General features: G+C 51.1%; 1 protein-coding gene across 1 annotated transcript in view; it reads right to left on the bottom strand.

The window, feature by feature from the left end:
- Positions 1–14281, bottom strand: part of LOC119175619 (soma ferritin) — a 44556-nt gene that overhangs the window by 9921 nt on the left and 20354 nt on the right. Inside the window, exons 3-4 of the mRNA XM_037426521.2 lie at positions 3375–3521; positions 3192–3314 (exon numbers count right to left, since the gene is read on the bottom strand). Of these exons, the coding sequence (XP_037282418.1) occupies positions 3192–3314; positions 3375–3521 (270 nt within the window). The remainder of the gene's footprint in view (positions 1–3191; positions 3315–3374; positions 3522–14281) is intronic.

Here is a 14281-nt window from a genome sequence, read left to right on the forward strand (position 1 = left end):
GCCACTAGACCACCACGGCGGGGCGAGTATTCGTCACAAGCGCACATCTGTGTATCACCCGCAAGTCAACCCGCAAGTCGACACCACAGGAAGAGTAAACCGAAATCTGAAATGTATGCTTGTCTCGCATACCGAGTGTCACAAGAACTGGGATCTTAAACTGCCAAAAATAGCATTGCGACTCGAACCACAGACAACTGGTTGACAGGTTTCACTCTAGCACAACGTAACCTGAGCATGAATTGAGTTTTCCGCAAAACAATGTTCTGACACATACCGACACTACTGGGAGACCTTATGTAAGGTTTGCAGATGCCCTGAGGCACCGGCTGACGGACGCGGTTCAACAAGCCAGACAGCACCTTGATGTATTCCGCATTAAACAGGCTGGATAACATGATAATCGTCGGAAGAACATTAACTTTGAGCTTGGCGATTTGCTGTTAAAACGCACACACCCCCTCAGTGGCGCTTCAAAAGGTTTTTCTGCTTCCCTTGCAAACAGGTGGAACGGGTCTCACAGAATACTTGAAAATCCAAGCTTTCGTACATGTTGACATATTGCATGACTGACCAAGTGTATGGTACTATTCTTGTCATGTCTCTGATCTCAAGCTTTTCTTTGTACGACAAGATTCAGCTGCTGAGGGTCCAGGCATACCTCATCGGAGCTCGGCGACCAAGTCACCAACACCGCCCAGCAAGTGGTACAATCTGCGTCCTCGGTAACGTAGCAAACAGGGGTGTGGAAAGATGGCGAGTTTCTAGGTGGTTGTTTTGTTCTTTTCATGGGCTGTTATGTTCGACTCATTGTTAGGCGCAAGACGCAGATTTTTTTGTTGGCGACAAGAGGAAAGTAGTTATTGTTTTTTTTTTCTTTTTACTCGCCACAAGGTTCCTGCAGCCGGGCATTACTTGCAGACTTTCAGTCCCCAGCCCACCTTCTTGAGGGAGGGGGGGATGTGTGGGAACCACGCGGACCGGCCATCAAGAGATAGCGCTACGTGTCGCGCAGTAACAGTGCGCGTGGCCCGCACGCGCTCTTCAAAAGGGCCAACCTGCGTGCTTCCCGGGGTAGAGATGCCTTGGCCACGGTGCAAGAATACGTTAGGTCAGCGAACGCCTGAACTATCCACTGCCCGATAATATTCTGCTTCGCAAGCAGCCCGAGAGATGGCACTACACACTTTGCTCAGGCTTCCGCCCCTCTTTTGGTGTAGGAAATCCCTGTGACGTAAGAGAGTAGCGGCACTCATTTATCGTCACCACAACAACCTCACCGCGCAATTCCTCCTCCATTATCACACTCTCTTTATCGGCACCGATTTATGCGTGTCGAGCAGTTGATATCTTGCGATAACTAAGTTTTCTCAGATTCTAAAACCGTCATCCACGTGCCGAATTCACTTTACGAAATTCGCCAGCAGCCCGCCATGGTCCTCAATCTCGCGAGCCGTCTATGGGCATGCCCCAAATGAGAACATAATCGGTCCCTCCCCGCAAAGCGAGTGCTCCATGGTGTTCGCTCACCTAAGGTTGCACGCTGGCCTTGCCTGCCACAAAGGACAGAGATTGTCACCCGCACTGGCCCATTGCTGCTGCCCGGAATGATGGTCGCTGTGTGGTTGTCAATTTTCCTGGGCCGATGCTGCCGTATACCGTGTTTAGTCAAAATGCTGTTGTTTTTTGCTTGGACGTGAAGTCTCCGTCATTCTTGCTTTACCTACGGGCGGGACGCAGCAAGCCCGATACCCACAAGTTCTAAAAAGAACATCAAACTGTTGACTGTTGCTCTGGTAGAGTTCTGATAGCTTATACTTCGCCATTTTCCTGAATGCTCTCTTTAACTGCTACGAACGATTCATCATGAGGCACTGAATAAAACAACTGCTCTATATCCACAAAAAAGCCATAGCCTACATGAGCATTGGCCTTGAAAAAACAACGTGCCCCGATTTTTTGGTGGCAAAACGATTTTGAGCATCTAGCGTACTCAAATGTTTTTGCAGCGGTCGTCTGAATAGGGTCTGCCCGGTTCCCTTTCCACTAACGAAATGGCGGACGGCCCTGCGTGTGATCACTGTGGCAGTGAGGAAACCATTTCGCACGTCCTTTGTGGTACAGCTCCCAAAGACTTTCGGCAACGCTAGCACGGCTCGATGACCGAACACTTTCGGAGCAGTCAATTTTGGAATGCCGGAAGGTTCGAGCTTTCAGCCAGAAAGCGACTGAGTTTACTGCGGCGAACCAGACTCGTAAAACGACATTGCCTGCTAGGGTGTAAGCGCGTGTTATTTTGTAACCACTCCGCTTGTCTTTTTTTAATCTTACCTTACTATCTTCAGTGCAGGGCAGCAAACCGGAATTTTTTTTACTGGTAACATCCATGCCTTTCACCAAACATTCCCCCTCCCTCTCTTTTCAATACACAAGTACTATGCAACTAGTGTGTATGGAATCAGTATTACCAATAAAGCGACTCTCAAATGCTATCGACAACAGCGATGTGTGTCCGAATGTGGCAGCCGCATCGACCGGCGCAAACGCTGGCAGAGTTTCGTTTGCTGCTCAATAATTCGAAAACTAAATGAGCAGTGTATATTGCAGCTTGTTCTTAATGTTTAAAATAAGGAACAAGAAGCGTTTGTGCTGTGAGAATATTGACTTCTCGAAAACGAAAATAAACATCCGCAGTGGCCCACAATTATTGCACTCAATGGCGTAGCACAACTGCCTTGAGCGCCACAGCACTTTGCGTCGATAGCGTTGTGGCGTTGCGAACACCGTCAACAGAAAGGACTTCCACGTGCAACTATGCCATAGTAACGATATCCTGATAATTGCAGAGGGTTTCCCTGTACTCACTTAGGCCCGCCTATAAAAATCACCGTGATGAGAGAGCAACCATAACAACGCATACATACCGGCGTGCTCTGAAGGCCGTGTGCTAATTAGATAGATAGCACATCAGAGCGCCTTGTATCTGGAACGCTACAAAGCGCCGAAATGATTCGACGAGATTGGGAAGACACGTGCGAAGGCGGGGAAGAGCGGATCAAATAAGCGCCGACTGTGACTCTCATTCTTCACGACTTTCGCTTGTTTTTTTTTTCAGCCGCCTCTTGCTTGTGTGCCATGCTCTTAGGTTGAATACTTGCCACTCTGAGCTTTATTGTTTTAACGGAGCATACCTGCGCGTCGTATTCCTCGGCGAGCCGGTGCAGCTCGTACAGCCGATTGGTGACCCGGTGCTCGAGGGCGAGGGCTGCCTGCAGCGCGTCCAGCACGCTCATCCAGATGGCCGTAGGTGGCATCTGCGAGGATGGGGCGGTTCAAGCTCTCCGCAACGTCATTAGACCGGCATGTGTACTCACGTCGACATTCACGGCGGACACGGTGCCACCGCGAAGGTTCAAGTAGTCGATGATCTTTTGTGCGTGCTCGCGCTCTTCGCTGGACTGGTCTCGAAAGAAGCGGGCGAACCCTCCTCGGGCCACCTTGTTGTTGGCCAGATGTGCAGCCTGGGAAACAGACATCGTGCCATATCAGAGGTGCTTTCAACTGCACCTTGCATTAGTCAATTCACGCCCCCACACTTTCTGCATACATGACAGAACGAGGAGTAAATCAATCAATCAATCACTCAATGAAGGGACTTTTATTTTTTATTGAGAAATATGCGATTAACAGAAGAAGTCATCCTCTCTCGCTAAGGGGAATTATGTGTATATGCAAAACAGTGGGCTCTAATGACGCCTTCAAACCTCGCCTCGAAGAGAACAAAAGCGGCGAAACTCTCTGGAATCTGGCTCGTTTCACCGCCCAAGCAGCCGCAAAAATACGCCGCGTGGGCGGCGTGCAAAAATCGGTTAAGGCGCGTTTACACTTGGCCTCGAAGAGAGCGAAACCGGCGAAACTCTCCCAAAACTGGCTTGTTTCGCCGCCCAAGCGGCCGGAAAACCACGCCGCGCGGCCGTGGCGCAAATATCGGTCCGAGCACGATTTTTCCGCCACGCTAAACCGGATCTGTTGAATCGGTGGCCGACTGGTTAGGTCACGTGGTTTGATCTAGCGCAGCCAAGGCTGTGAAGCGAAAACCGGATCCGGTTTCCGCTTCACAGCCTTGGCTGCGCTAGATCAAACCACGTGACCTAACCAGTCGGCCACCGATTCAACACGGCGGCACAGGCGTTGGCGGTGGCTCGCATCGACTCAAATTGAAAACCACCTGTGCATAATGACGAAGCTTGTAGCCTCAACGAGGACGCGCTCATCGAGAGCCTGACTTGGATTACGATCGCCAAGAACTCTGGAAGTAGGCGGTGCACGGCAGGGAGTCGGCATGCCCCAACGTGTCTCACGTTTGTGTACGGCCAGCTGAATGCACCCCCGCCGCTGCTAGAGCGTTCGCTCATGTCGTTTCTGCTGGCTTATTTCCAGAACAACGTTTGAAAAGGTGCGAGCTGTTTCTTTTCACTACTTTGCGTGAATAACTAGAATTAGGTACGAACGTGCATTTGTTTGTAGTTTAAATGTCTGAATACATTGCGTGCATGAGTCTCGAGTTGCTATATGAATCTGTTTGTAATTGTCTGAAGTGTACCGCTCGCGTCCTGTTTACCCTCTCGTGAACTGGTAGTGTGTGATGATATTGTGAAATCTGTTCCTTCACGCCCAGACGTTTGCAGTACCCCATGGGGCTGGTCGTCCTCCGGTGATGCTCGGTGAGTGAGGCCTCGAGCGACGCGGTGAGCCGCTTCGTTGGGGGTGCTCAGTCCGGTATTTCCGGGGTGCATAGCAGGTGCCCTCTGTTATCAGAGTCGACCACTCCTGGATGTATGAGATGTTGCTTTAGTATGTGGAATGTCTCTTGCGAGATGCGCCTGTTGGCAAAATTGTAAATTGCTGTTTGCGAACCGCTAATCACGTAGATTTGGTCTTTGTGCAGGGCCAGTGCTATAGCCGCTTCTTCTGCCACTTCAGCGTGTACAGTGTTCACAGTGAGGCTCCTGAGGTGTTGGCCATGATTGCTGGTAACTACCCCCCCCCCCCCCCGAAACTTTTTCGGTCAGTACAACGCGCAGCATCAGTAAAAGCCGCTTCCGTGTTGTTGGGGTAGCTTTGCTTAATGCGTTATGCCTGTAGTGCCATCATCACCATCATCATTTTTTCCATCACCGCGCCGCGTCTCTCGCGCAGCTGGCGCTAGCTCGAGCTGCGCGAGAATTGGAACGAGCTCACGCACCCGGCGCGTCGGACATGGACAGCCACCACGGTTCCGTTGCTGGCGTGGAATAAAGTGGTGAGCTCGGCACGGCTCCGTCTGCAGCCTTTGATGCCGTCGTCTCTCTTCACACGCCGCCACATTGGTGACCCGGAGAACACGCCCTTCGCCGAGCGGCCCGCGGCCATGTTCCCGCAACTCTGTCCGCCAGTGCCGCCGTTCCAATCGACCTACCCCAAGGTATGGTTCATGCAGCTCGATGCCGTTCTGGCGGTGAATGGCGTCACGGACCAGCCGCTGATGCACGCCATTCTTCATGACGCCCTTCCGGTAGAGTTGCGTCATCTCGCTGCCACTTCAAGCACTAGCCCGCAGCCTTATGATGCCCTCTGCACTGCGGTGCTCGCCCGCAATGGCCTCACGTACCAACCGCTTCCAGGGGCCCGCGACTTTGGGGTTGTCACTGCGTCGCAACGTGTGCTACCAACCGTGGCCCCACCAGACTCCATGACGGCCACCTTGCCGCCCGCCTCGGAGCCTGGCACAGGTGACCTTTCACCCGTTATTGACCTCCCGACTTCCTCTCGTCTGGCCACTAGCGACGCGTGTCCCGCGTACGAACTGCCTACACCATCTGTCGAGCCAACTGAACTATCTACGACATCTGTCGAGCCAACTGAATTGTCTATGACGTCTGTCAAGTCAACCGACCTAACTACAACCACTGGGGAGCCAACTGAAAGCATGGGAACAAGCACTGCCACCAGTCCACCAGCGTCGAATACCTCGACAGTGACTGAGGCGACAACTGAACCCGTCTTTCCTGCACAGCCTCCCATGACGCCATTTCCCGTGGTCCGCGTATTCGGCACGGCGACGAACGAGTCGCAGCCGCTGCCTGCGGACGGCGTGTGTGACTACACCTTCTACGACGGCCTCTACGACACGGGCCTGTTTGACACGCTTTACAACCCGCACTTTAGTGCACCAGTTGAACACGTTCTCGGTCACGCGTCGCTTCACAGCGTCACTGAGTACGGCCTCTCTTTCGCCTACAGAAACGCATCACAAGTGGCGCGAGACCTCGAAATTCCAGAGGTGCTTTCCACGATTGAAGACCTCTGGGACCGAGCCATCCGTCATTACGGATTTCTTTCCATCGAGCGCTTACTTCTTCGTCCACTGCGCAACTCTCAGTGTCGCCCACCAGAGACCCACTAGTTCCCGATTGTCACTACACGTTGACAAAATGGACTAGCCAAAGGAACACTTTATGGACTGCCGTTCATGTACATAGCATTTGTCGCCCTCTTTCTTTTTTTCATATGCCTTCAAATCGCGCAAAGCGCTAGGGGGGGGAGCCCTGTAGTGCCATCATCACCATCATCATTTTTTCCATCACCGCGCCGCGTCTCTCGCGTAGCTGGCGCTAGCTCGAGCTGCGCGAGAATTGGAACGAGCTCACGCACCCGGCGCGTCGGGCATGGACAGCCACCACGGTTCCGTTGCTGGCGTGGAATGAAGTGGTGAGCTTGGCACGGCTACGTCTGCAGCCTTTGATGCCGTCTCACGTCTCTCCTTCTCACGCCGCTACATGCCCTTTTCTTACATTGTCCCGTATGGTGTTGGGGGGGGGGGGGGTAGGTTGCCAGACAATAGGGGCACGTATATTTGCTCGCGTATCATTCTTGGAATTTCGACCTTGATACCATGCTGCATACAATACGTGAAGCCGAGTTTTTTGAGTGCCCGGGCGGGTCTTGGATAGGCGCTCAAACTGGGAAACTTGTGGCGCCTCCGTGAATTCGTCGAGAGTGTTATGCAACCCTAGCTCTTGGAGTTTGCTGGTGCCAACTCTGGGCGCCAGTCCGAACGTGAATTTTTATGTCTTGCGTATCAGGACGTTAAGCTTGTCTTTTTGCGCAACCGTCCATTTGTGAAACGGTGCCGTGTACGTTATTTTTATAAATCACAAAGACGTTTGTCAGTCGTATGACGCTGACTCCGCGCATGCGCACATGTTTGTTCGCAATGGGTCGGATGAGTTGCATCAGCCTTTGCCCTAATCTTGCGCAGTGCTTCACAATTGCCACCGTTCTGTTCCGATCACCATCCCCAGTACCCGAACCTTCTTTACTATCGGGTTTGGCGAGCCATTGAATGCTGTTAATTTGATTTCTTGTTTTTCTGAAGGAATGTAACTATTCGGCGGGCTCCCCTTCCTGACTGGTCTATAGAGTAGCAATTCGGATTTTTTCGGCCGAGCAGGTGAGTCCCGTGCTCACGAGGTAGTGTTCCACGCATTCTGCCTGGAAGCGATCCTCGATCTCACCGTCACTGCCAGTTGTCGTCCAGACCGTAATATCATCCGAGTATAGCATACGGGACAGTCCATCAGTTTGATGTAATCATTCGGGTAACCCTAGAAGACGAGGTTGAAGAGCATTGCAGGGTGAGATCACCGAGCCCTGCGGTGTGCTCGAGCCTCTAATACTGATTTGACTTGATTCTAGTTGTCCCGATAGCATAAGAAAGTCTCAGACGTAGTTGTACGCTCGCATTCGGAGATTCAGTATATTTGTCGCAATATGGCGTTGTGGTGAACGTTATCAAAGACCTTCTTTAGGTCCAGGACGAGGATAGCTCTCGTTGAGCGCCCAGAATTTCCAATTATCTCGTGTTTCAGTTGCAGAAGGTTGTCCTGTGTGGACAGATGTCTTCTGAACGCAATAATTGTGTGTGAATGTTGTCCTCGAGGTAATCCATTAGTCTATTGAGAAACGCATGCTCCACCAGTTTACCTACACACGATATGAGGGAGATAGGGCGCAGGTTCTTCAGCTGCAATTTCTTGCGGGGTTTCGATATAAGTATGCCCTGTGCTTTTTTTCCATTGCGGGGGTAACTTTCTACGTACCCAACACTCATTAATATAGTCTGCGCGTTTTTTTTTTGCGATCGGTAATTGAGATTGCGCAGTGCCGTGTTCAATATTTGATCGAGACCTGAGGCTGACTTAGTGTTGAGTTTGACGAGGGCCACCTTTATTTCAGCAATTGAGAATTCTGCGTCTACAGGATGGCATTACTTTCTCTCTCGTAGTACGAATGTGCGTGTGGTAGCATTTGGGATATGTAAAAGAGTTCCTCACCCTGTAGGAAGTCTTGCACCGTTCTCCCGTAAGCGTGTGTAATTTTGCCTCACCTCTGTGTGGTCTTGATATAGGAGGGATCTATAATGTGTATCTGCCACGTGCGACTTGTGGTGAGTTGACCGTCCATCTCCACGCATTTTGCTCCCCTTTGTTCTTGTTGCAGGTTAAGCACGGGTTTTTCTATTTCTTTGTTGAGCTGTCATATTCATTTTTAGTCTCTGATTGGGTCTTTATTGTTTTCCGCGGTGCTGCAGTTCAGTCTTGGCTTCTCACATGTGCAGTTACTGGGTGTCTATTCTATCAGGCCCAGCTATCAACAGCATCATTTGCGTCACTTGCTCGATGTCCCGCTGAAGTTGGCCGGTTCATTGTTCTATGTCTTGAATGTCCTCACTGTTGCTTGTCTCGATTTTTTCGTAGTAGTCGCCAATCGGTGATATTTATTTGGCGACCGGTATTGTGTTCCTTTGGGCCCCCTTCTGCTTCTACAGAGATAATGTAATGGTCACTACCCAAGTCTTGCATGGTGTTTCTCCAAATAAGTTTTCGTGTATTGCACGTAAAAGTAAGGTCTGGTGTAGTGTCGGTGCTGACGCTGTTGCTCTGCTTAGTTGGTGCCGCTGGGTCAGCGACAAACTTGAGGCCAGCGTGTTGCGCCGCTGCCCACAAATGCCTGCTTTTAAGGTGATCGTGTTTGTAACCCCACGCCGTAAGCTCCGCGTTGAAATCGCCTCCAATAAAGAGTTGTTGCCTCCGGGCGATATCGAGTGCTCGTTTAAAGATGACGAGGAAGCGGTGTTTGCGGCATCTGGAACTTCTATAGATGTTGAGCACGAAGATGCTGTCGGGCGTCTTACGCACTGTAAGTAGCTCTACGTGGATGCTTTCAATATTCTTGACTTTGGTTTTGTGTTCCATAATCGTGGGCTCTTGCTTCACCACTGTCGCGACGTTTGGATTCTCTGCCTTGCCTGTTATAGATTGGAAACCTTAAAAATTGGTGGGGCCATTTCTTCCCTGCAGTATGATGACGTATGGCCGTTCGGGGATTATTTTCAAGTATTGTAAGTGTGCTCGTTTGCCTTGGTAACTTAGGCAGTTTCACTGCCATATCAAGTTTTTTTTTTCGGAGAGTGTTGGGCCATGGTTATGTGTTGCTACATGCGGGGCACCGCTTCGCTATGCCACGTCACAGCGCGCTGTTGCTAGCTTATAATATGGACGCTTTGAAATAAATGCTCTCCAAACTCTGCTTAATCGCACGCGTGATAATCATGGTGATAGTTTCCTCGAGACTGGTCAAGCGAGGCTTGAGTGCTTTCAATCAGGCGCCGCCTGTTGCTAAGCGCGTATATGCTTGGGACGTGCTGCTGTTATAAGGGAGTCAGCGAGTCCGCGTTTAGTAACGAGGCCTTCAACCTCATCGTCCTCTACGAGTTTTTCTTGTGTTTCCTGCATTGCTTGTTGATCAGTCTTGCTGTTAGTGGCAGACTGGAGCTTTTGTCTGAGTTCGTCTTTTCGGCGTGAATCTGTACCTGCATGCATTCCATTTGCTTTTGCAAGGTTTTTATCGTCTCTGTTAACTGACTAATCTCCGTCTCCATCTTAGCGGGTGTTTTGTCGCCAGTCTCCACGTTTGCTGCGTGTTCCCCTTTGACCACATCAGCAAAGCTCACCGAGTCAGTAGCATTGGCGTCCCTCGTTGGGGTGCGTCCAGGTTTGCGGATGCGAGCCCGGTGTCGATATGCTTTCGGGGTCTCGGTGTGTGGCTACGAGATCAGGAGTAGCTCTGACGGGGGTACTGAATTTTGAGGGTGGCTTGCCAGCGGGCTCGGTGGTGGTAGCGGCCTCTGCATACCTCCTCAGTGACTCGGCGTCATTCCCACTGCCTCTTCTTCACTATGTAAAGCGTCTTGTATTTTGCGTGGCAGTTGCAGTCCGTCGTCATGTGTGCACCCTCACAGAGCTTGCAACAGGAGGAACACTGGTGGTCGGGGCCTGGGTTAGGAGCGTCACAACCACGACACACTTTGTCCTTGGGATTTGGGCACATGTCCATGCAGTGACCGAGTCTCCCGAAGCAGCAGCACATGTCGACTTGCTTGTGATACAGGATGCGGTGAAGCAGAGTGCCGCCGTGCCTGACGTAAGTGAGCACTCATAGTCCTTCAAACGCCACGGTGATGGTCATGGCGTTACTGAGCCATTTGGCTGCCAGGGCGTGGGGGTTGTGTGCGTGAACCATGTCGGTGCGAATGGACTTGACATCGTTTTCTAACAGGATGCCCTTCATTATTCCTTTCAGCGTGCAGTCCGGAGCCGTCTCGTACGCACTTACCTCATGGTGCCGATCACCGATGGCTTGAAGCTGTCTATGCTTATCAGCGTGAAAGGCACGGGGTGTGCTCGTGACGATGGTGCTTCAGTGGTTATTGGAGCACACCGTGTCCCGCCTGCTTCATGCACCGGTGCGTTGGCCGCGCGGTAAATAGCCGATGCGAGGCGCACGGTTCTAGTGGTGGCCACGTCGAGGCTTCTTCGTGGTCGTATCATGGTCTTGAAATCACTCCGCGGGAGTAGCGGCATTTTGCTGTTTCTGGCAATTTGCTGCTTGATGTTACGTGGTTGTCGACGCGAATGCTGTCGGTTGCAGTCCGCTCCCTCGCCGGTGCAGGAGGGGGTTCCGTTCTGGGTGTTGCTCCATGCGTTCGTGCGGCTAACTTGGGCCTTGCATTCGATGGTGCACCAATCCGTACCCTTCAGAAATGGAAGAGATATTCTCCACGTTCACTTGGGCTTCCATCTTTGATAGGCGAAGAGGGCGCCCGCATCTGAGGAAACGCTCAGCGCGTCTCCTCGGGTGGCTGACTGGCGTGAGCATCGGGCCAGTAGGGAACGGGTCAAAAACCTCCCGACTGCGGCAAAACGTTTCTTTCCCACCTTTAATTTTGATGTCAGTAGAATCTTGGTGACTTTTAGCACGCGTTGTTGTAAAACTTATCGACTGAATGACCGAAAACCACTGGCATATTGTTCTTGGAAGACGGAGCCGACGTGATATGAGTCCACTGTCTTCGGTGACCAGCGCGTTCCTCACGATCACCGAGAACTCTGGAATTAGACGGTGCAGCAGCAGCAAGTCGGCATGCCCCAACGCGTCTTGCTTTTATGTACCGCCGATTAACTCCGCCGCCGCTGCTGCTCGTGTCGTTTCTGCTGGCGTATCTCCCGAAAAAACGTTTGAAAAGGTGCGAGCCGTTTCTTTTCAGTACTTTGCGCGAATAACTAGAATTCGGTTTGCACTTTAATTCTGAGAAAACAAGCAAAATCTAATTGTCAAGGTCACGATGGCAGCGGTGGTGGGGGGCAGAACGTTTGTGAACATCTTTGACGCATGTGGTCATCATTTTCCGGCCTCCCTGGCATTTTAGTTTTCACTTCACTTCTTCAGAGTGAACGCGCCCTAACGCTTTTAGGTGCCGACCACTGGCACGGCTATGCTCGCGCCTACACGTCAAAAGCGTTAAATGCGCGTCTGGTGGTGGTGGTAAAAACTTTTATTTAACGAAGAAAGGAGGTATGCGCGAGCATCTCATAAGAGGACGGCACCCACAACGAGTGGACGGGGATCTTGATCCTTAGTATGGGACCCCAATGGCGTCGGCTGTTGCCTGGGCTCGTCGAACCAAGGCTTTTTCGGTGTGGAGGTTAGAGCAGCCAAGCAGGGTCGCCTCCCAACCCTATCGCAACTCAAACGAACATGAGAGGGCACTGTGGAGTTGCAGCATGGTGGATTCACGGAGGTCACCACGTCCGCTGTTGTTAACACATATATTGAGTTTTCTGCTGTGTGATTGCAGTTCGGGCTGCTTTTTTGAAGGGGAGTAAGTTGTTGATGCAGAGCATCTTACTCTAGTCGGCACCAGTGGTACCGCAAGCGCGAGTGGCGTTCTTGAAGTGATCGCGTTGTTTGTGCAATGGACATGGCGCACGGCGTCTCTGCAAAATTTGTTTACATACTACGGGCGCTGCAGCGATATCTAGTCACTGGATGCAATGGACATTTCCTAGGTTCAAGTTAACAAGTTAACACTGGTGCCTCACCTGGAACGAAGAAATCTGCATGGCCATTTGTTTTTTTCCTTCACAGGTGGCACCATCGTACCGTGCTCCTACCGTATACGAGGGACGCTTGGACTGTTTGGACCTCAGTACGCCGCTTCCCTGTATTGCCACTAGGTGCCGAATGAATTGCTGGAGTCACGAATAGGGGGTTCAGCAGGGTTGCACAGGCAGGCCCACACCACGTGGTAGATGTCCGAAGACTTCTCCCCACAGTCGGAGGAGCTGCCGGAAAAGGCGGGATCGAAATGTTTGAGGGCTGCCGGGCACAGCATAGTGTTCGTGAAGAGTAGGAGTAAAAGCCGCTCTTCCGCTTTACTTATGCCTTTACATGGGTGCGGATAAATGCTGTGATGGAATTCGTAAGTGTCCAAACTTTCTTGGAATGAATTCGCCGGATTGAATTCAAGGTCCTCCTGATCGGGGGAGGTGAGCGGGAATGCCCGGTGAGAGAGCACGCAGGTGGCGGCGTCAGCTGCCTCATTCCCTTCAAGTACCATGTGAGCAGGAGCCCAGACTATACGGCGGGGTGCAGGGTGCACTCTTTTTTTCCACCGGGCGTAACTAGACGCTTTTAACGCGTAGGCGTGGGCATACGCTAGGACCACTGTAGTTACTTTGGTCACTGTGCTGCCAATTACTTTAAAATAGTGAGAACGGTGGTGGGTGAAGCACAATAAATATTTCAACGCGCTCTCATATCTTCGAAAACGTACGAACCCACTCCAGTTGAGAAGGCGCAGTTCTGTGCTGAACTTGAACAGTTTTGTGCCAAAAGATCAAGCAACACTGTGCATCAGCCTTCGACGCGTGGATATAATTAAGAAGGGAAAACGTACAGGGATACGTCTTCCCTCATTTCTAACTACTGTCGCACTTGAATACCAGCAGTACCACCAGCACCGTTTCATTTTGTTTCGGCGCTGCGCACCCGCGCCGCCTCTATCAGCCACCACTCGCCTGCGTGGGCGGCTGAGAAGTGCGCACTTTGACTGCCAGGGCACCACGGAATCTCCAGTGCTGATCCCTAAAGTTAGTCGATGACAACATGTCAAATTTATTACTACTTTATGTGACATAAGGAAGCCACAAAAGCATTTCGCGACCTTCTTTTTTCTCAAACAATGTTTGCTTTAACCTCGGCAGGCTTCCCAGAAGCATACGCTACAACGGCTACGACACACTGCACACGAAAATTTCGCATCGTAGCAAGTACTAGCAAGTGACCAAATTGTCGCAAGCTACCGTCGAGACATCGAAAAAAACCTTGGATCACGAGATTTATGACAAAATACGGCCACTTTCTCACTCTCAGCGTGAGATGAGAATGTAAAACTGGTATCGATACCTTGCATTAATTGAAATAAGCGTCGATAACAAGCATCACGAGTAAATTTCAGCTGAAGCAAGGACTAAGGGCGCAGCCATAACGCCTAAAATCACCATTGTGTCTTCTGGGCGACAAGCATTCTTTTCTAATTTTCCAGAAACGCGCGACGCGACATGCGGCGGCGACGGTGGGCCTCCGCGACAGCGAATCTTGTCGCTAGTCGCTGTCGTTTGTCGCTGTCGCGAGGAAATGGCTTGAAAGTATGTGGTCTTTTGGCATCATTATACATAGCGGTACACATTTATAAGACGAAAGAAAAAAAAAGAATAATAAAAAGATCACTGATCCATTGAAACTTGCTGCTGGTTAGGTTTATTTAAAAATAGTTCGGAGACCTGGCGTGGCTCTGTGGTAGAATACATTATTGCCACGCAGAATGTGGGGCTTCGAA

The sequence above is a fragment of the Rhipicephalus microplus genome, chromosome X, assembly GCF_043290135.1.
Source record: "Rhipicephalus microplus isolate Deutch F79 chromosome X, USDA_Rmic, whole genome shotgun sequence".
NCBI classification, from domain to species: Eukaryota; Metazoa; Arthropoda; class Arachnida; order Ixodida; family Ixodidae; genus Rhipicephalus; species Rhipicephalus microplus.